Source organism: Ranitomeya imitator, chromosome 8 (assembly GCF_032444005.1).
Source record: "Ranitomeya imitator isolate aRanImi1 chromosome 8, aRanImi1.pri, whole genome shotgun sequence".
NCBI classification, from domain to species: domain Eukaryota; kingdom Metazoa; phylum Chordata; class Amphibia; order Anura; family Dendrobatidae; genus Ranitomeya; species Ranitomeya imitator.
This window is the reverse complement of record NC_091289.1, coordinates 141,956,581-141,979,104: the sequence shown is the minus strand read 5'-3', so window position 1 is coordinate 141,979,104 and position 22,524 is coordinate 141,956,581. Positions and strand designations below refer to the sequence as shown.

Genomic DNA, 22,524 nt, shown 5'->3' with positions numbered 1-22,524 from the left:
ACAGAGAGAGAACATCTGTGAGGACCTTACCTGAAGCCATAGGCAGTAAGGGACTACAACACCATGGTGCTAGAGGAAGGCTTTGATTTCCATCTGGATAAGGGGACTCCTAACTTGCCTCCAAGCCGGCTGGACCCTGCCTGCCCTGTGATCTGGTGCCCTGGACTGCAGCAGCCTGAAGTCTTCAGTAAACAAGATAAAGAGACTGCAAACCTGTGTCCTCGTTCCTTATTGCGCCATTCACCATCTTCCATCTACATACCAGGAGCCCTGGCGATATACTTCACCTGTGGGAAGTTATACCATCTAGCTGCCATAACATCACCCCAGAGGACCCGTTAAAGCAGCGTCGGTCCCCACTGACCGAATACTACAGGTGGCGTCACGAACATAAACTTTATTCCCTTTAAAGACCTTTCCCTTTTACATGGGCTCCCAGGGTCGCCACTGTGACATCCCCCTGTGAACACCGGACCCGGTATCGAGTACCCCATGGCCCTGGTGGGCGACTCAAGGGTAACAGGAGAAATTGCTCCATACAACTTGTTGTGCAATTTCTTCTAAGTGGGCATAGACCCAATAGGTGGACGAAAACAACGGCGCATGGCAGAGCTTGGAAGGGAAGAAGCGCCATTTGAATTTTTGAATGCAAAATTTGCTGGAATAATTAGCGGATGCCATGTCGCGTTTGTTGTACCCCTGATGTGGCTAAACAGTGGAAACCCCACAAGTGACACTATTTTGGAACTTATCTAGAAGTTTATTGAACACTTTCAACCCCCAGGTGATTCACAGAAGTTTAGAACATTAAGTCGTAAAAATAAAGAAATCTAATTTGCCCGCAAAAATCTGTTTTAGCTCCAAAGTTTGCATTTTCATGAGAGTAAGAGGAGAAACGGACCCCAAAATTTGTTGTGCAATTTCTCCTGAGTTTACCGATCCCTCATATGTCATCAAAAAGTACTTCTGAGGCACAGTGCAAAGCTCAGAAGGGACGAAACGCCATATTACAGTGCAGCGGCAGAGCTCCTGAGATGCCAACACAGCAGAACCACCCATAAGTGACCCCATTTTACAAACTAAACCTCTCAGTGAATTAATCTAGGGGTGCAGTGATTATATTGACAGCACAGGTGTGTCACAGACTTTTATACCATTGAGCAATGAAGATAAAATAATTAACATTTTTATCACCAAGATTATGTGTTAGCCCCAAATTTTACATTTTCATACTGGGAAATGGTTAAAAATGGCACCAAAATTGTCCCACAATTTCTACTGAATGCAGCAATACCCCATATGTGGCTGTACAGTACTACTTAGCCGTACGGAGAGACTTGGGAGGGACGGAGCACTATTTGTCTTCTGAAACGTAGATTTTCCAAGAATAGTTTGCAGATTCCATATAAAGAGCCCCTAACTGCTAGAAAAGCAGAATCCCCCCTCAAGTGACCCCATTTTGGAAATTACAACCCTTTGCAAATTTATCTACAGACGTAGTGATGATTTTGAGGCCATGGGTGTTTTCCAAAAACAAGTAGCAGTGGATGTTGCTGAGTGAAAATTGCAAACCGACATTGTAGTGACCAGTACGCTGTAGTGAACAGTATGCTGTAGTCACCAGTATAGTAAGTCCAGCTCATGCTTCTGGAGACACGCACCTGTAAGCAGGTGCATGCAGAGCACAGGATAAATGCGCGCCAAGCCGTACTGCGATCTTTGGGAGGCAGAATGAAAAAAATCAACAGCATGTGAAGAATTGGTTTTATTTATGTTTTACTAGTGGTGAGCGAGTGTACTCGTTGCTCGGGTTTTCCCGAGCACGCTTGGGTGGTCTCAGAATATTTATGACTGCTCAGAGATTAAGTTTTCATCGTCTCAGCAGCATGATTTACAGCTATTAGCCAGCTTGATTACATGTGAGGATTCCCTAGCAACCAGGCTACCCCCACATGTACTCAACCTGGCTAATAGCTGTAAATCATTCAACTGCGGAAATTAAAACTAAATCTCTGAACACTAACAAATACCCGGAGGTCACCCGAGCAACGAGTACACTTGCTCATCACTATTTTTTACGCCATACCTTGTGCAGTATAAGTGATTTGGCAACTTTATTCTCCTCGTCAGTGCAATTACAGAGGTACCAGATTTATATTGGGTTTTTATGCTTGGTTGCTGTCACACACTAAAAGACACTTTTTATTGTGAAAGCTACTTTTTGCATCACCATATTTTAGAACTATAATTTTTCCATATTTCGGCTGACAAAGTCATGTTATGGCTTGTTTTTTGTGGGACAAACTGATGATTTTATTGGTATGATTTTCAGGCACATGGAATATTTTGATCACTTTCTATTCTGATTTTTGGGAGACAGAATTAACAAAAACCAGTAATTCAGTAATTGCTTTTTGGGGTTATTTTTCATACCGTTCCACATTTGGAAAAATTGGTAAGAAAGCTTTATTCTTTGGGTCAGTATGATTACAGCAGTACCCAATTTATATAGCTTTTTTTATGTTTTGCCACTTTTACACAATATAAACTATTTTATAGAAAAAAATAATTATTTTTGCATTGTTTTATTGTGAGAGCTATAACTTTTCTATTTTTCTGATGGAGCTGTACAATGGCTTGATTTTTGTGGGATAACATGATGTTTTCACAGCGGGACCATTTTTATTTACATTTGTCTTTTTGATCGCGTTTTATTGCACTTTTTGTTTGGCGGTATGATGATGAAGCATTGTTTTTTGCCTTGTTTTTAATTTATTCTTCACGGTGTTCACTGAAAGGGGTTAACTAGTGGGACAGTTTTATAGAGCAGGTCGTTGCGGACACAGCAATACCAAATATGTGTACTTTTATTGTTTTGTGTTTCTTTTTACCTAAATAGATGTATTTATTGGAAAAATATTTGTTTCTTTTTTTTTCTTTATTTGGTATTTTCACTATTTTTACATTGTCCCAGGATGGTACATCATTGTATAGGATGGGACATCATTGTATAGGATCAGATCACTGATCTGATGTTCTGCAATGCATCTGCACTGCAGAACATCGGAGCAGTGTCTGACAGGTAGGGAAGGAGGTGTTTCAGTTGCTGCTTTCTGCAGGCACTGCGAAGCCACCTTCCCTGAAGGACCTTGCTGCCATTTTGCAACTGGTAGTCTCCATGGAGACCATCAGGACAACGCGATCACATCAAGTTGTCCTGATGGAAGAGTGCAGGGAACCTATTCCCTGTGCAATGCTCCTCTATGTCACTAAAACTACTGACAGCTGCATCAGAGGTGTTAAATGCCCGTCAGGGGCGGACACAGACAGCTTGGGGCCCCTGTGCAGGAAATGTGTTTGGGCCCCCCCTTCTTTAAAGGCGACAAAGCTACATTATATATATATATATATATATATATATATATACTGTAGAATATGCCCATGTATAATAAACACCTGTGTCTACTGCATATGTGACATAGTATACATTAATGTATAAGGGTATGGTTCCACGGTCAGGAATCGGCAGCGCTTTGGATGCAGCACATGTCCGCTCGGTCCAAAGCGCTGCCGGCTTTTGTACGAGTGATGCTTCCGCATGTGTTCTTTGAACACATGCGGAATCACCGCATCCTATACATTGGACTGTGATATTTATCTTGTGGAGACTGAGCGTCTCTGCAAGATAAATAGACATGCTACAGTCTAGAAAGATGTGCCGCATGTCCGTCTCTGCAGGGAAGCTGCGGGTGCCGCTGCATTCATAGTGGACATTGGATTCCTTGAAATCTCATGCATTATGCTGTAACATCAGGAGCTGCGGACTGGATGCTGCGGATGTACACAGCGTCCAATCCGCAGAGTTTACTGACAGTGGAAACATACCCTTATATGTGTGTTTAATGCAACAGATACAGTGTGGAGACCAGACTGAACCAAAGGATCCATTTTGTCTCCCAGATGAAATCTGCTTCTGCACAGCAAACTTGACATTTCCTTTTATAGAAGTAATCACGCGCGCATTTCTCCTTGATATTGTAGCCTTTCATCCACATACCAGATATTGTAACTTTTCACTAGTATAGATTTGCTTTGTAAGTGATTATGAAATATGAGCGCTTGTGCGCATGTCTGTAAATGCCTAACTTCTTACTATATAAAGAAGGGGCAGCGCCCAGTGAGGCAGGCGTGCTCCGGGGCTACCCCTGTTTATGAACACACAACCTTTGTGCTGCGTGTCATTTACTTGGATTCCTCAATCCAGGAAGCCAGGGACGGAAGAGGACTCAACATTTCTTGGCGCCCGAAACAGGGACCCGAGGCGAGAGTGTCTACTCGAGATTCACCTACGGATACGGACAACGGAGATCTGGGATAATGGACGGCAAATGAATTGAAAAACCTGGCCAGGTAAGAGACATTATTAGTTCTCTTTTATCTGCCCTGTATTATCCGAAAGATCTCTACGAGCCGTGTCACGCTGGGTTAGTCTAGTAGTGAGTAGATACCTATAAAACTCGGGTTACCATATTGTATAGATTTATGAGTCCTGTCCCTGGCAGTGTGTGAACAAGTGTGAAGGTTGTGGCATGTTATGAAAGAAGGATAAAAGTACGTAGAACAATAAGCCGAAATTGTTAGGACAAGTCTTATTAGTGAAGTCAGCCTAACTGGGTCATGTGGTTGCGTCCTTTCGGGGAGACCTCCGCCCATGCTTGACTCTCTTTGAGAAACTTGTTCCTTCATTTTTGGATAAGAGTTTGATAGAATGAGCCCAGGACACGAGTCCATGAGCCTGGGACAAGTATGATAACAGAGACGGAGAGTTTGGTGATCTGTTTGGTGTTGCTGATCCTGTTTGCGTGCATTGTAGGAATCAAGTTTATTCTGCACATTAGAAAGAACGGAACAGATCAGCCCTTCAATATCTTAGCTCCCTAGGAAAGAAGACAACGAGGCATCACTCTAGTGAGGTGATTGTCCAAACGTCACCTAGGATAAGTGTAGCTATTATTGAAAAGAAAAATGGGAAATAAACAGACAAAATCCGTCTTAGGACAAGTAGAAGCAAAAGATATCATACAGGAAAGATGTGGAAAGACAGTCAGAAGGCAGATCAGAAGGGTAAGAGAAAAATTGGGAATTTCAGAAGCACTTATGTTTAGCACTGAATGGGAAAGACTGAGTAAAGAACGAGGTGGAATTATCAGGGATAATGGGTGGGAAGAAATCATACACTGTATGATAAAGGTCTCAAAAACAGCTAAAGAGGAGAATTGGAAGTATGATCCAGACACTTCCAAATGGAGTATGGGTACGGGAAAATGTTGTGCCACGACTCATTCAGTTCCTCCTCCTTACCTAGATCCGAATGTTCAACCATTTGTACCTTCTGAAGGAGGACAAACCAAACCAAATTTATATCCTGGGTTAAATGGGGTGGAAGGATGGGTGTGCAAAAATTGTGGCCAGCAGAATCCAGACTGGAGAACTGAATGTTCTGCCTGTGGGGCCCCCAGAGGTCATCAATTGTTAGCTCCTGTTAGGATAGTACCGAAACCCTTCAGAGAAACTGGTGTAGATGGAGCAATGGCAACTAGATATCACCAAACCCGACAATACTTCCCTTGGTCCCCCGCTGAAGGAATGTCTCTTCTACATAATGCACCAGATCCTACCCAGTACCCAGTTAGATTCGCACAGTATATACAGCAAATTATGCAGACTCATGCAGGAGTCTGGGCAGATGGAGAGGAATTATGTAGAATGAAAATGACTCCTGGTCTCTTCCAGGAACTGCTAACACATCTACAGGGACACAGGCCACAGGTGGGACAGGAGCTACAAGAGGGACAAGCGGGACAAGGTGCCTTACAAACGATAGAATCAGGAACACAATTTGTAGACCATTTAATAGTTTTCATGAGGCAGAAACAGAGGCAGAGAGGAACAACGGGAGTGGTGGCTCAGAGACCTGGACAATCGGTAGATGAATATTATCTAGGGGTAGAGAATAATTTTAGAGATGAAGGAATAGATCTAACCGCTCCAGGAATGATGAGGTTAATTACAAAAACCTTTATAGATGGATTGTCTCCAAAAGTAAAGGAAAAACTTAAGGCTGCAACTCCTGATTGGAGAACCTTGGAAGACCCACACTTGGCCAGGCAAAAAGCCGTAGGGATAGAGTTGGATTTAAGAGAAAATCATAAGCCTGTCAGAATAGCGCAAGCAAACACAACAGGTGGAAGGGCAAGACATAATTTTCCCTGTCATTACTGCAAGAAACCAGGACATTTCCAGAAAGAATGTAGAAAGAAGCAGGCAGACATAAAATCAGGAAAATTTGTACCAAAGAATAAGCCCTCAGACATCCAACAGACATCCATAGTGGATGGTCCCATACCAGACTCAGATTGACTCAATGTGTTACAAACTTCCCTACCAGCTAGAAGACCTATAATACAGGTGAATGTGGGGGGAAGAGAGATTCCATTTTTAATAGATACAGGTGCAACTTCCTCAATTTTGAATCAAGATTTTCTTCCGAACCCAGAAGATGTTTCACAGCAAACAACTTTGGCTGAGGGTTATGAAGGGGTAATTCGAACACTGCCATATACTGTGCCCCTAGAGGTCTCCTTAGGACCTAAATGTTTTGCATCCAGATTTTTGTATGCCAGAGGTGCCCCAACATGTTTGTTGGGAATTGATGTCTTGAAGAAATTAGAAGCTAACATCAATTTTAGGGAAGATGGCACAGTCATGCTGACTATCCCTGATGATGCGGAAACATTAGAACAATATGTCAGAATTCAGGCTTTTGAGGATTATACTGAAGAAAAAGAGTACACCACAGATCTAGACCTCTCAACAGTCCCAGAAACACTGTGGGCACAGGGTGACACTGATGTGGGATTATTGCATATCTCTCCTGTAAAACTATCTGTGCAACCAGGAACTGTTCTCCCACAGCTCAGACAATACCCTGTGAGTGCCCAGCAGGAACTAGCGATTACAAAACAGATAGAGGGATATAGAGAGAAAGGGGTTTTGGTAGAGATACAATCACCTGCTAACACTCCTCTGTATCCAGTCAAGAAGAGAACTCTTGATAAGGGTTCTATGCCCAAATATCGTATGGTACATGATCTAAGAGAAATAAACAAAGTTCTAGATCCAATCACCCCAGTTGTACCCAATCCTCATACGTTACTATCACAGATACCAGCCAGTTCTCAAGTGTTTACTGTAATAGATCTTTCAAATGCATTTTTCTCGGTTCCTTTACACCAAGATAGTTGGCATTTGTTTGCATTTACATTTAAGGGCAAACAGTTGGCGTGGACACGCCTTCCACAGGGAGTGATACACTCCCCTACTCTTTATTCAAATGCCCTACAAACAGTCCTTCAGAGGTTTGAACCCGAACCACAGGTAGTAATTTTGCAGTATGTGGATGACCTACTACTTTGCTGCCCAGATCTAGAAACTGCAGAAAGGTCCACTGTGAGTTTACTATGTTTCCTAGAAAAAGAAGGGTGTAAAGTGAATAGACAAAAGCTACAAGTTTGTCAGACCAAAGTGGTCTTTCTAGGTCATTGCATTTCTCAAGGTAAAAAGCATCTTACACCTCAAAGAACTGAAGCAATAAGACAGATGAATGAGCCTAGAAATCATAAACAGCTACGAGCATTTTTAGGAATAGTGTCTCATTGTAGACAATGGATTATACATGCCAGTCAACTAATGCAACCACTGTATGACTGTGTAAAAAGTGAACCTTATTTGTTGACAAAAGAAGGTCAGATTTCGTTCCAACAATTAAAAGATGCCCTTGTTTCAGCTCCAGCGTTAGGGCTACCAGACTACACCAAACCATTTCAGCTTATGGCTGCAGAAGTTGATTCCCATGCTACAGGAGTTCTTACCCAGAAGCATGCAGGGAAACAAAGACCAATTGCATATCTTTCAGCAAGGTTAGATCCCGTAGCTAGAGCAGCGCCAACCTGTGTACGTGTAGTTGTTGCTGTCTCACTATTGTTGGACAAAGCATCAGAAATTGTCCTAGAGCATCCACTCACAGTTCAAACTACACATGATGTTTATGGGATATTAAACCAGGTCCAACCAAAACACATCTCCATGGCCAGACATTTGCGGCTTCAGTGTTCTTTGCTGCTACCCTCCACTATCACATTTGCAAGGCTTCAGACTCTCAATTTAGCTACACTGCTACCTCTCGAGTCTGAAGGGGGGAATAAGGACACTGATACACACACAAATTTTTTCCCTACAGACACACATGATTGTACAGAGCTCATTTTACAAGAAACGGTAGGCTTACCCAATGTATCCGAAACACCACTTCAAAATCCAGATTTAGAGCTGTTTATAGATGGTAGTAGGTTTGCAGATGACACAGGTAACTTCCATACAGGGTATGCAGTTGTGTCAGGATCTGAAACTCTCAAAGCAGAACCGCTTCCACCGAAACAATCTGCACAAGAAGCAGAACTAACAGCATTGATTGAAGCTCTAAAAATAGCTGAGAATCAGACAGCTAATATATACACTGATTCTAGGTATGCACATGGTATTGTGTTTGATTTTGGAGTAATCTGGAGAGCTAGAGGTTACATGACAGCGTCAGGACAACCTGTAAAACATGCTTCTCTGATCAAACAGATCTTAGAGGCTGCACAAGAAACAAAAGAAGTAGCAGTAATCAAGGTAGCTGCACATGTGAGACTCGACACTAGGGAATCTAGGGGAAATGATAGGGCTGATAAAGCAGCCAAAGCAGCAGCAGTCAAACCCTTACAACAGGTCCATACTGTAAACCTCACAGAAAATACTGAAGATAGACTGAGACAAGCACAGGAAGATGCAGGAGAAGAGGAGAGGGACAGGTGGAAAATGGAAGGGGCAGAAGAACAAGAGGGAATTTGGAAGAAAAATGGACTAATATGTCTACCTAGAGCCTGGTACCCGATAGTAGTTGGTGGATTACATCACCCTACGCATGTGTCTGCAAATGCAATGACACTACTGGCAAAGCAAGTCTGGTTGGCTCCAGGTTTTGGCAACTACGCAAGAGACTATTGTGCTGCATGCGCTATATGCCTGACACATAATCCCGGACAGACAGCAAAGACCCCTATGAAGCACCACGTCCGACCTCTCTACCCGTTTCAACGGTTGCAAATAGACTTTATCCAGCTGCCAAAGAGTAATGGGTATGAGTATGTGTTGGTGTGTGTGGACATGTTCTCGGGGTGGCCAGAGGCCTATCCAGTTCGGAAGGCTTCAGCTAAAAACACTGCTGTAAAGCTAGTTACCGAACTGGTGCCCCGTTATGGTCTCCCTGAAGTGATCGAGTCAGATAGGGGTACTCATTTCACTGGAGAAATATTTCAAAATGTACTAAAAATGTTGGGTGTTGAAAGTCAGTTACACACTCCGTATCATCCTCAAAGTTCTGGTAAGGTAGAACGCATGAATGGAACTTTAAAATTAAAAATACAGAAAGCCATGGCTGAAACAGGAAAGCCTTGGACAGAATGCCTTTCACTGGCCCTTTACTCAATACGCAATACCCCAAGGGGTAAGACTAAACTGTCTCCATATGAATTTTGTTTGGCAGGACTGCCAATTTAGGATGTTACTTTCCACAGCAACTTGTGTTAAATATTGAATCACTGACTTCCTATGTGCAAAATCTTCAGAAACAATTAACTAAGGTGCATGCACAAGTTTTTGCTTCCCTTCCAGATCCTGATAACACTGAAGGAAGTCACAAGTTGGAACCAGGTGATCAAGTCTATATAAAAAGACACACCAGAAAGGCTCTTGAACCAAGATTTGACGGACCCTTCCAAGTCCTGTTGACAACACCTACATCAGTCAAGCTTGAAGGAAAGGCATCATGGATACATGCAAGCCATTGCAAAAAAGCAGTATAAAACTCATGATATTGATGTTAATAATGTTAACCACAACGAAGGCATGGGAAAGACTAAATTCTTTAGCCCCTTTGAACAATAGATTCGTACAACATCATAGAAAATTAGTGCACGACTTGTTAAACAATACACAAACCCTGACAGATTGTTGGATCTGTACCCATTCGCCGGTATCAGCCACAAGTATACCTTTTCTAGCAGTTCCCGTATCAGCAGAAGAAATATTCGCTTGGCCTAATTGTTCAGACAACCTGGCCAACAACCAAACTGGTAATACTAGGCTATGGAATACTACAATCGCCATACCAATTGTGGGATGGGTAGAATTTCCTTGGTGGCAGGGTAATCTCTCAGGGAGTAGTACACATCTACAATATTTGGCCTATAAGGGTGGAGCCTGGGTCCCTAGGAATAAGACTGGATTAACTAATTTAGGACAGGTCCCCACAGAAAATCTACAGCTCAGTTTCAGTACAACCGCCCCTCCCTCTGATGCTTTCAAACCTGTAGTATTGGAAAGATACATACATAATAGAAAATGGGAACATTCTGAGTTGTTCCCCCAAGGTGATGATAACAGTTGTACAAGTAAGCCGGGGAACCTGGTTTGTAATGAATCCAATGAGTATGTCAACGGAATGCATGTATGTGGTAATCCCGCAGCCGGGTACTGTAGCCCCTTGGGACAAAAACCCTCTTGGTGTATGCTTCAAAATGTATCTAGTTTTGTGGATTTGGCTCACAGATTGGTATTGCAGCACTCAGCTCTATGGGATCTGCCTGAGGGTACATTTTGGATATGCGGAGAAGGAGCATATAAATGGCTTCCCGTAGGTATAAAGGGTACTTGTACATTAGGACGCCTAACCCCAGCTACTTTCATAATTTCAAATAAACAAGTGAATATGCAAGCCGTGCCCAAGCACACACTATATAAAAGCGCTGCAGATAACTCACCACGTCCCTCGGGGAGGCCACATATAGTACAAATGGGAATTCCCAACAAAATTGCTAGTACCATTTTTATTTATCCTATGTTAACACAAATGTGGGATAAATTAGTTAGAGCCACGGATTATCTAGATGATCAGATCTGGGATATATTGGATATACTAAACACTAGTGTAGCTGTACAGAATCAGCTTATAATAGTCGTCAACCAACATACCCTGGTATTGGATTACCTAACTGCCTCACAAGGGGGTATGTGTCAAATCATTGGACCCACCTGCTGTCATTATATAGACCCGAATAGTACTATGAGTATGACATTTAAATTAAAGGACGTACAACGACTCAGAGATCAGTATGACAAAGACAATGACCAGAATAAGGATAGCTGGTGGTCAGATACCTTTTCTTTTCTTAACCCAGCCAACTGGTTCAGAGGGATCGGTGGGTGGGTTGCCGGGATTATGCAGAGCATAATACATATAGTTATGATTATTGTAATCATATATGTGTTATTCAAGATTGTACTCAACGGTATCTCAGTATGCACAAATAAATTTTGTGTAATAGATGCAAGAGTATAAAGTTTATTATTGCCGTACTAATTTTCTTTTATATTTTAGTATACTGCCGCATAAAGAAGAAAATGCACAAGCTTCATGCAAAAATTTATGACAAATAATAAAAGAATATGTCAAAGGGGGGAATTGTGGAGACCAGACTGAACCAAAGGATCCATTTTGTCTCCCAGATGAAATCTGCTTCTGCACAGCAAACTTGACATTTCCTCTTATAGAAGTAATCACGCGCGCATTTCTCCTTGATATTGTAGCCTTTCACCCACATACCAGATATTGTAACTTTTCACTAGTATAGATTTGCTTTGTAAGTGATTATGAAATATGAGCGCTTGTGCGCATGTCTGTAAATGCCTAACTTCTTACTATATAAAGAAGGGGCAGCGCCCAGTGAGGCAGGCGTGCTCCGGGGCTACCCCTGTTTATGAACACACAACCTTTGTGCTGCGTGTCATTTACTTGGATTCCTCAATCCAGGAAGCCAGGGACGGAAGAGGACTCAACATACAGTATATGTGAAAAAGTCTTCACTGGGGGATGGGCTCAGGGGTCAGTCCCAGCCTGGATCTGATACTGCATTGATGACTGGAGTCCCGTCAGAGAATAGACCCAGTGATTTAGTGACTGTGTTCCTGAGCTCTGAACTCTCTGGTCCCTGCTGTGTGTGGATGAAAATCCTGCACTGACCAGAGAACACAAAGCTCCGGGGGTCACAGTCAGTAAATCACTGCTTCTAGTCTCTGACTGCTGCCCCTGTCTCCCCTCTTTACTCTGCAAACAATCCGTCACATTCAGACCGTTCTTTACCTCCTGTTCAGGGGGTGATTGAGGTCCTGCACAGCTGCAGCTTCCTTTCAGGCATGAGTGTGCAGAAGCCAGTGTGCGGCAGCTTCCTGTCTCGCACAGCCGCAGCGCGGAATGATGATGTCATTCAGCTGAGCCGCTGCTGTCTGTGTGAGAAAGGAAGCAGGAAGCATCCATTCCCTGCAGATCCGTTGCCATTTTCTCTTGCAGGCAGCGGAGCTGCAGGGATTGCTCCATGCCTGCCGCACATGAGGGCAATCTGGCCAGGGGGCCCCCGGAGCCTCGGGGCCGGATAGACTGGCCAGATTGCCCTCTATATTAGCCGCCCTCAGGGGTGAACCTAGCCTCTCTGCTGCCTGAGGCGAACGGAAAAATGGCTCCTAACATAAATAAAAACATGAGAATTAGTTAGTATCACAAATAACATTTACATCCAGATACCTTATAGATAACGTCGTCTCTGGAGCCGTTCTCCTTCTTTTCTTCATCTTGTCCAGATCCCATGATGAGTTTTCTCATCCACAGCCATCTCTGCAGACTTCCATCTTTTCCGCTCTTTTGCAGAAAGTCTCCACAAGATGCCCTTAAAGATACAAGTGTCATTATAATGCTCCGGAATAAAAAATTGCCCCTCACTATATTGTCTGCACAAAATATGACCCCCACACTGTCCCTCTTATGGTACATGCTCTTCACACTGACCTCTCCTTTCTATACCGGCCCCCTCTTCACACTGTCCACTCACACTGTGTCCCCCCTATAGGGCCTAGTATTTATACTCCATATTTATACTCCATCCTCCCACCCTGTGTGCATGGCTCCCCCATCCTTCTCCCCTGCGTTCACGGCTCCCGTAATTCCTTCTCCCCTGCATTCACGGCTCCCCCATCCTTCTCCCCTGCGTGCTGGGCTCCCCCATCCTTCTCCCCTGCATTCACGGCTCCGCCATCCTTCTCCCCTGCGTTCATGGCTCCCCCATCCTTCTCCCCTGCGTTCACGGCTCCCCCATCCTTCTCCCCTGCGTGCTGGGCTCCCCCATCCTTCTCCCCTGTGTTCACGGCTCCCCCATCCTTTTCCCCTGCATGCTGGGCTCCCCCATCCTTCTCCCCTGCGTGCTGGGCTCCCCCATCCTTCTCCCCTGCGTTCACAGCTCCCCCATCCTTCTCCCCTGCGTGCTGGGCTCCCCCATCCTTCTCCCCTGCGTTCACGGCTCCCCCATCCTTCTCCCCTGCGTGCTGGGCTCCCCCATCCTTCTCCCCTGTGTTCACGGCTCCCCCATCCTTCTCCCCTGCGTGCTGGGCTCCCCCATCCTTCTCCCCTGCGTTCACGGCTCCGCCATCCTTCTCCCCTGCGTTCATGGCTCCGCCATCCTTCTCCCCTGCGTTCACGGCTCCCCCATCCTTCTCCCCTGCGTGCTGGGCTCCCCCATCCTTCTCCCCTGCGTTCACAGCTCCCCCATCCTTCTCGCCTGCGTGCTGGGCTCCCCCATCCTTCTCCCCTGCGTTCACGGCTCCCCCATCCTTCTCCCCTGCGTGCTGGGCTCCCCCATCCTTCTCCCCTGTGTTCACGGCTCCCCCATCCTTCTCCCCTGCGTGCTGGGCTCCCCCATCCTTCTCCCCTGTGTTCACGGCTCCGCCATCCTTCTCCCCTGCGTTCATGGCTCCCCCATCCTTCTCCCCTGCGTTCATGGCTCCCCCATCCTTCTCCCCTGTGTGCTGGGCTCCCCCATCCTTCTCCCCTGCGTTCACGGCTCCCCCATCCTTCTCCCCTGCGTTCACGGCTCCCCCATCCTTCTCCCCTGCGTTCACGGCTCCCCCATTCTTCTCCCCTGCGTTCACGGCTCCCCCATCCTTCTCCCCTGCGTGCATGTCTCCCCTATCCTCCCACCCTGCGTGCATGGCTCCCCCATCCTTCTCCCCTGTGTGCATGGCTCCACATCCTTTTTCCCTGTGTGCATGGCTCCCCATCCTTTTTCCCTGTCATACTTACCTCTCACCGCGCAGCACAGAACAGAACTTCCTTCCTGGCATCTCTTCTGCAGCGTCTTCCTTCCTGTCTTCAGCGGTCACATGATAGCGCTAATTAAGGTCATGAATATGCGCATATTCATGACCTTAAATGAGCGGTACCATGTGACCGCTGAAGACAGGACGCGCTGCCGGCGCTGGGACGCAGTTGCAGCCACCGCTGGAGGAAGGTGAGTATTACGTCTTCAGGGAGGGGGGGTGGGAAGGAGGGAGGAGGGGGGCGGGCACTTGACCCCGGAGTTTTATAAAAAAAAAACTAGCAGCGCAAATCCAGTTACTATAGAGTCTGCCGCCCTCTCTTCTGCCGCCTGATAGTCAAATCGCCTAATGGTAGCAGCGTCCCTGGCCGCCCTGCCTCCGGGCCCCGGTGCAGCTGCACCGGTTGAACCGGCGGTATGTCCGCCCATGATGCCCGTGATCATTGCTAGCACCAATCGTGGGCATTGCTGCGGGGTGTCAGTTCTGACACCCACACCCGATTCCCGCGGTGCTCAGCGTGAGGCCACGCCATCGTGCCGCTATACATATACTGCTGTTTGCGGGAACGCAGCTCCCGCAGAGAAGTACATGTACAGCGCATGTTGGGAAGGGGTTAAAAGGAACCTATCACTAGAAAAAAACGCTATTAACCTGCAGATATGGGAATATAGGGTTAATCTGGCGTGCGCATTTAGCTGAATGCTGCCAAGGTGTTTTTTCATTGTTTTTTTTTGGTTTATTTTTATCACATTTTTGTCTCTTGTTGGTATATTATGTGTTTTTAATTTGTTTCCGCCAGAGAAGCACACTGAAACCGCATGTGTGTTTTTTACCTTATTTTCTTCATCTAATGCAAGTCTATGGGAAAAAAATCTCCTCTTAAAGGGAACCTGTCACCTGAATTTGGCGGGACCAGTTTTGGGTCATATGGGCGGAGTTTTCAGGTGTTTGATTCACCCTTTCCTTACCCGCTGGCTGCATGCTGGCCGAAATATTGGATTGAAGTTCATTCTCTGTCCTCCGTAGTACACGCCTGCGCAAAGCAAGATTACCTTGCACAGGCGTGTACTACGGAGGACAGAGAATGAACTTCAATCCAATATTGCGGCCAGCATGCAGCCAGCGGGTAAGGAAAGGGTGAATCAAACACCTGAAAACTCCGCCCATATGACCCAAAACTGGTCCCGCCAAATTCAGGTGACAGGTTCCCTTTAAAACTCGGTATCCACAAGAGTAATTTACAAGTTGCGAAATGAAACATGCACCGTGGGTCAGTTTACACAAGGTACAAAAAAGCACAGAGGCCAGGAGATTTCTTTAACTCCCATCCCACTTTGCTGGAACTATGATCATGTTCCCACAGTGACTATTTGAGTATTTTACCTCAGTATCTCTAAGCCAAGACCATGAGTGAGTGATAAATACAGAAGTGGTGACGTGTTTCTATTATACTTTTCCTCTGATTGTTCCACTCCTGGTTTTGGCTTAGGGTACGTTCACATTTGCGGTTTGCGCCGCAGCGTCGCCGCCGCAACAAAACGCATGCGTCGTGCGGCCCTATCTTTAACATTGGCGCCGCATGGGGCCGCATGTGCATGCGTTGTGTTGCGTTGTGTTGCGTTTTACGCCGCATGCGGCGTTAGGGCGCACCTGTCTGGGCGCGGCAAACGCAACATGTTGCATTTTTCTGGCGGCGCCGACCTTTTAAAAAACGCATGCGTCGTGTTTGCGTCGTGTTTGCGTCGTCGATGCGCCTTTTTTCCCATTGACTTGTATTGACAACGCAGACGACGCAAGTACTTGCGTCGTGGTGCGTTGTACGACGCATGCGTTTTCCAATAAAAAATGCAAAACATTGTCTAGACTTTGTCTAGACACAAAAAAAACAACCTATATATATAAAGAAACGAGGGGTTTGCCATTGTCTTTCACAAGTCATCACACAAGACAAGACTGAGAGGAGAATCTGCTTTCCAAACTTGTAAGTATATATTTCTCTTTGCACATTTTGTATTCTGTGTTTTATTTCTTGATTTGTCTATATTTTTGTAATGTTTGGTCTGTGCTATTACGGTTATGGGTTGTTATTGAAAAATTGTTTGTCTGGTTCTGATGTTCTTCTGGGTTAATAGGATTGCATTTATTTTCTTTTTTTTTTTTTTCTTTTATTTTTTTTTTTTACGTTAGTTTGGGTTTGGTTATGTGTTTTGTTCTTGTGTCATGTGGTTGTTCAATGTATTGATTTTTGCTCATTTTGTCTTGTAAAATTTCTGGTGCATGTTTTTCTGGTTTCTATTGTTGGTGGTAACTGTGTGGCATTTTCTTGGCTCATGTCTTGCTGTGTTTTGGATTATGCTGTTGGCTTTATTTTTTCTTTCCTTGAGTGTATTTTCTTGCTGGTGGGGGGGCAACATTTATGATGTCTTTGTATTGTATAGTTCCGTGCTGCTGCTATGCCATTATAGTTTCAATTGTACTTTCCCTTTATTTTAAAAAATATCGCTGATGTTTTTACGTCGTTTTCCGTATGGCATATATCTTCCTTCATTGACTGATTGCATTGCGAAGTGTGTAGTATAATTTTTATTTGTTTATATTATTTTTGGTGGTGGCCTTTTTTAAAAATTCCATGTGTTTTATTTTCTATTTGGCTATGGTTTATGTTTGGGTTGCTGTATATTTTTACAGCGGTTGTCCCGTAATGTTTATTGCTTGTTATCTAGAATGGTTTTTATTGCCTTTTGTCTTTCTGTGGTTAGATGTCACAAGATGTTGTTTTTTAGGATCATGTCTTGTTGCAATTGTAAAGTATTGCGTTCATTATTTTGCTCTTTCATTGTATTTTTGTGCCTGTAATGTTTTTTCAGAAAGTTTTGATATGTCCATTTTTGGACATAGGTGTCTATTTTTGCTTTTTGGTTTGGGTCTATTCTTGTATAGTTTCTTCTATTGATTGTCTTCTCTTGCAATGTATGGCGTTGTGGTGTCGCTTTCTTATTTTTGCTTTGTCCGATCAGTCAAAAGTCAATTGTGGTTGTTGTAAAAAATTTTGGGCATATTTTATTGTATGTGCCATATTTAGGTTTAGTTTTGATTTTTTTTTTTCATTTTTTCATGCCAGAACAAACGTGCTACAATGGCCACTGTGTCAGAATCGAGCCAATCGGCGCAGGGGAGTGTGGTGAGTAATTATGTCAATTTCCTTACTATTCGCAGTCATTTGTAGTTTTTAAAATAATTTCTTTATACAATTTTTACAGGCTTCTTCAAGTGAGGGTGAAGGAAGTCAGCGGGAGCAGAGAGGTCAGGGCCAAGGTGTGGCGTCAGCACGGCGAGTGAGTATTTTTATTAAACAATTTCTTTTTTTTTTTTGATTAGCATCCTGCTTTTACTAGGGATGTTTAGTAAGCTTACATTCAAACTTTTCAGGGTAGCAAGTATTGGGGGAAGGTAACAAAGGTGAAACAACCAAAACATTCAAAAATACAGGTGTAGAAACCATCAATATACATATATCAAATGACAAAGGATAGGGCCAAGGTACATATCATGACAGGTGCTGGTGTTTGTTAATATTTGCATATTTGTAACCTTTTCTGTTTGTAATTTTTCTAGGTTTCACAACGGGACCATGGAGTCATTGATGTGGAGCTCCTCATATCAAGCATCCAGGAGCGTGGCCCGTTGTGGGACAGCCGTGACTCCCGGCACATGGACCAGGTGGTGTTGAGGCGTTTGTGGGTAGAGGTGGCAAAGTCGCTGTGGGAGGGCTTTGACATAGCTCCTGCAAAGGACAAAGCCAACTTTGGTGAGTATTGCTGATACGCCGTGCAGATACGTTGCTATGACCCACCATCTTTCCAGGATAAACACAACCGTGTGTGATGCAATAAACGCCTAAAGTTTTGCATCGCACACGGTTGTTTTATCCATTTCAAATGCTACATATGTAACCTTTTTTTTCCTTTGCATTCACAGTTAATAGGTTGAGGATCAGATGGCGATCCATCAAGGACCGTTTCAATAAGGGGCTACGGGCAGAGGAGGAGCGCTCGAAGAGTGGTGCTGCTGCGGCCAAGTCTGTGCCCTATAAATATTCAAAATGTTTACAGTTCTTAAGACCAGTCCTTGGCCGCCGTCAGTAAGTATTTTGTCCACAAAACATATTGCACAGCCCCATTACAGTGCCCAGCCACATAGCCTACTGCACAAACACATAGTACATTGCCCAGCCACGTACATTGTGCATCCACATAGTATATTGGCAGGTAACAATATCGCAGCCACATACCACACGTTCTAGCCACGTATCCACATAGTATATTTCCCAGGCACATACTGTATTGCCCATCCATGTAGTCAGCGTAAAATATTGGCCATCCACGTAAATGTATCCCTATTAAAATGCTATATAGGCCATTAGTTAATTTTTTGGGTTAAGCGTGAGTCCTTGTAGTCCATGACAGGTTAAGTTCTGAGTCAGGGTAGTTTTGATTGCAGGAATAATGATGAAGTCTCGATCACATGATCCTAACATCATGGTCGTTCCTGCAATCAGATCAGTGAAATCACTGGTTTTTTTTTTATTTAATTTTTTATCTTTACATTAAATTTTCAACTATTTTTGTGGCATAGGCAGCTTCCAGAAAGAGTTTTCGATTACAAAATTTTTATACCTACAGTGGTATACGGTCAAAATGCTTTGACAGCGGGAATGTTCATGATTGTTATCGTCGGCCCTAACGGTCAGCTGGCGATAACAATCAGAAATTAATTATTGGCCACACAGACTGTGAGACCGAGGATTTGTATTATTGTGTAATGTAATGCTATTTTTATTCCAGGAGTTGGCGTATGGGAGAGGTTATTCATTGAAGACTAATTTTTTCATTATCTTTTCACAGGACACACAGCAGCACCCTCGAGAGAGCTCGCCCCGCAGAAGCGGTCCTTCATGAATCGCCATCTGATCCATCACAGCCCTCCCACAGCGACAGCAGGCTTGCACCACCATCTGGTGAACCGGCAGCCGGTACATCAGGTGTTCCCCTGGCCGAGGCCTCTGGCGCACCTTCGTTTGGGTATTCTTGACAGCGCCAGCGGGCCTCGGACAGGCCAACCATGCCCGAATTTTTGCATTTGAGCACGGTTTTCCAGAACTGTTTCAAGGCGTTGAGCGATAACATGGACACTCATCTGTCCAATATCGACCGGCGCCTTGAAACAATTGAAACCGAGCTCTCAAATCCGGCAAAACATTTTTTTAGTACCATTGCTAAGGGCATGGTGGAACACCTTACGCCGGAACTACAGATTTCAGTGATGCAGTCCTGCAACACTTCCTACGTGAGGGCTCTCCAGCAGGCTGGGGTCATGCAGTCAGCGACAATGGCAGTAGTGCCATCGCTGGCAAGCATGACTCCCACTCCTGCTGGAGAGCCACTCCAGCCACCCCACCGTGGTCCACGTGCCGAGCGACGCCACCACAGGCACCATAACATAGTGCCGCCGACTCCTGCTCCTGCCATGCCTTCATCCTCCCGTAGGCGTCATCATGCTGGGGAACCTGCCACAGGACCCAAAAAAAAAAAAAAAAAGAGGAAACACAGACGGGCACACAAAAAGGCTCTGGTTGCTGTTCCAGTGACAACACCAACTGTCCGTAGGGGCTCGAGTCGCAGTAGGAGCAGCCAGGGCCAAACAAGGCTTGTGTTGCCTCCTCCCTCCCCTACAGAGGTGGCGGTTTCCTCCCCAGTATACCCTGGGGAGGGTTTGGATCTCCCATCAAGTCTACTTGACTATGTATCCTCCTCTTCGCCATCATCGTCATCTTCTCCATCATCCTCCCATTGCTCTCACCATTCCAGAGAAGACACCTACCATTCCCCCCTGGTGGCACAGGTGGAAACCCCCTAAGTTTAAGAACCCTTTTTGTTTTCTGTTTTCCCCCAATAAAAAATGTTATTTTAAAAAAACACTATTTGTTATTATTTATGCTATTATTTTCCAGAATTTATCTCGGCAAATCACGCCATGTGCTGTCTACACATATTTTGTGCTTCAAACACCTCATATATGCAATGTCAGACACTATTTTTTCAATTTTTAGTTTGCCTTTTTTTGGGTGTCTCTCATTGCTGTATGAGGTGTTCACACTTAATGCAGCAGCGAAACAGACAATGATGCAGATCACTGCAGCGTCCGCTGGTTGGTCCCTGGAGAGCTGTCACAGACATCTCTCCAGCGAACAACGATGCAGAGGCCCACGTACATCATGTTGATAAGCGCAGGGCCACGCTTCAGATATTTACCCTGGTTTCAATTGGAAAACATCGCTGTTATCGTTGCTTATCAGGTAAAACACAAAGATACAGGTCGATCAGACAAACAAGTATATGTAATATTATGGTATAAAAATTGTATTTGAATCGGTATAGAATTTAAAAACTTTTTTATTTAATATTTTAAAAACAACAGGTTCAAGTTTTTATAGGAACATTAAATTTGTGAACTATACTTAGATGCAAAATTTGACATATACCAAACCAACCTAAACGGAACTTTGATTGCACATTTAACGGAAAATTATTTTTTTTTAATATATTTCTAACTGTCACAGTAGAGGTATTATTGGTGTAGTTACAATCAGAAGACAGTCCAAAAGTAACATTACTACACCATTTGATCTTGCCATGACACACGGCCAACATCTGACACAAAATAGGCCGCAAAACGATCACGCATCTGCGCAATTTCCACACTTGTCCTCAGAGGATGATCATGATAATTGGGCAAGGGGTTGGCTATGGGTTCATCCAGTTCAACATTTATTCTCTCTTTGGCCATAATGAAATTGTGGAGAACCACACAAGCCTTCACCACCTCATCCACTGTTTCAATTTTAAGATTAATGGCCGATCCCAATATCCGCCATTTGGAAACGAGGATGCCAAAGGCGCACTCCACAGTCCTTCTGGCCCTGGACAGTCTGTAATTGAAAACCCCTTTTGTATGGTCCAAGCCCCGACTGGAGTAGGGTTTCAATAGGTTGGCAGACATTTGGAATGCCTCATCCCCTACCACAACAAATGGCATCGCAGGGCCTTCGGTGTGGGGAAGAGGTCGTGGCTGTGGGAAATTAAAATTGTTTCCATATAACTTTTGGCCCATATCCGACTCTTTAAATGTGCGCGAGTCATTTGCACGCCCAAATGCACCAATGTCCACTGCGAGAAAACGGCAGTCCGCACCGGCAATTGCCATGAGAACAGTTGAAAAGTATTTTTTATAATTGTAGAAAAGGGATCCACTTTTCGCAGGCTTGGTAATCCGAATGTGCTTTCCATCGACAGCGCCAATACAGTTTGGAAAATTACACACTTGGTTGAATTTCTGTGCGTTGGCCTCCCAGATTGCACTTGTAGGGACAGGTAAATATTCCTCCCGGAGATTATCCCACAAAGCGCGGCATGTCTCAGCAATAATTCCTGAAAGAGTGGAGACTCCAATCCGGAATTGAAAATGAAGTGACCTCAACGTTTCTCCGGTAGCCAGGAAACTGCAAAGAAGATAAAGAAATTTAGAATAAAGCACATTATAATTTATAAAAGTACATTGACCATTACAATTGAAAAAAATTAATAAAATAAAATAAAAAGTAAATACATATCACAGTCATTCAAACAGCAACGTACCGTAGAGTCACCAGCAGCCGTTCCTCTGCGGAAATAGCTCTCCGGAGCTGCGTGTCCTGCCTGCTAATGGATCCTTCCACCCGACGCAGAAGATAGCGGAAGCTCTCCTGTGACATCCGGGTATATTCGAAATATTTTTCCCGGTTGTCATTCAGTTCGCCAAACAAGCAATGGTATGCTCCACGACTCTCCCGGACTTCAACTATAGGGTGGATCCAAAAGCGGCGACGACTCCATCTCCGTTTTTCCCTTTCCCTTTCATTAAAACAGGCAACAGCATAGGCATGAGCCAAGGCAAATTCCATCTCCATATCCATGTAGATACTGTTCATGGTTCGCTCCATCATGAATACCAGCAAAATGTGAGGAATTCATCTCTGCCAGGGTATATACACATTTGTTAACACCAACCCTCTTCTAGCCATTGGTGGTTCTTTATCTATTGTGTAGACACTTTTTATTGTGGGTGGGGGATGATGAATGACTCACTGCACTAAAAATGCATGCGTCTAAAAACGCTGCGTTT

At 44.4% G+C, this 22,524-nt stretch overlaps 1 protein-coding gene and 1 long non-coding RNA gene across 2 annotated transcripts in view; both read right to left on the bottom strand.

The window, feature by feature from the left end:
• The window catches only part of LOC138648015 (uncharacterized), a 74,947-nt gene that overhangs the window by 40,583 nt on the left and 11,840 nt on the right, over positions 1-22,524 (bottom strand). The gene's annotated exons all lie outside the window — the stretch shown is intronic.
• On the bottom strand, positions 19,857-22,483 carry LOC138647436 (uncharacterized). Its single transcript, XM_069736435.1, has 3 exons — positions 21,999-22,483; positions 21,066-21,862; positions 19,857-19,870 (listed from the first exon to the last, which is right to left on the bottom strand). The coding sequence occupies exons 1-3, from the start codon at positions 22,343-22,345 to the stop codon at positions 19,857-19,859; spliced, it is 1,158 nt and encodes a 385-aa protein (XP_069592536.1). The 5' UTR covers positions 22,346-22,483.

Bases quoted from the DNA above. Each gene is read 5' to 3' on its own strand.
- LOC138647436 (XM_069736435.1), bottom strand. From the start codon at position 22,345: ATGATGGAGCGAACCATGAACAGTATCTACATGGATATGGAGATGGAA. The intron at 21,863-21,998 runs GTACGTTGCTGT...TCTTCTTTGCAG, and splicing joins CGGCTGCTGGTGACTCTACG to TTTCCTGGCTACCGGAGAAA.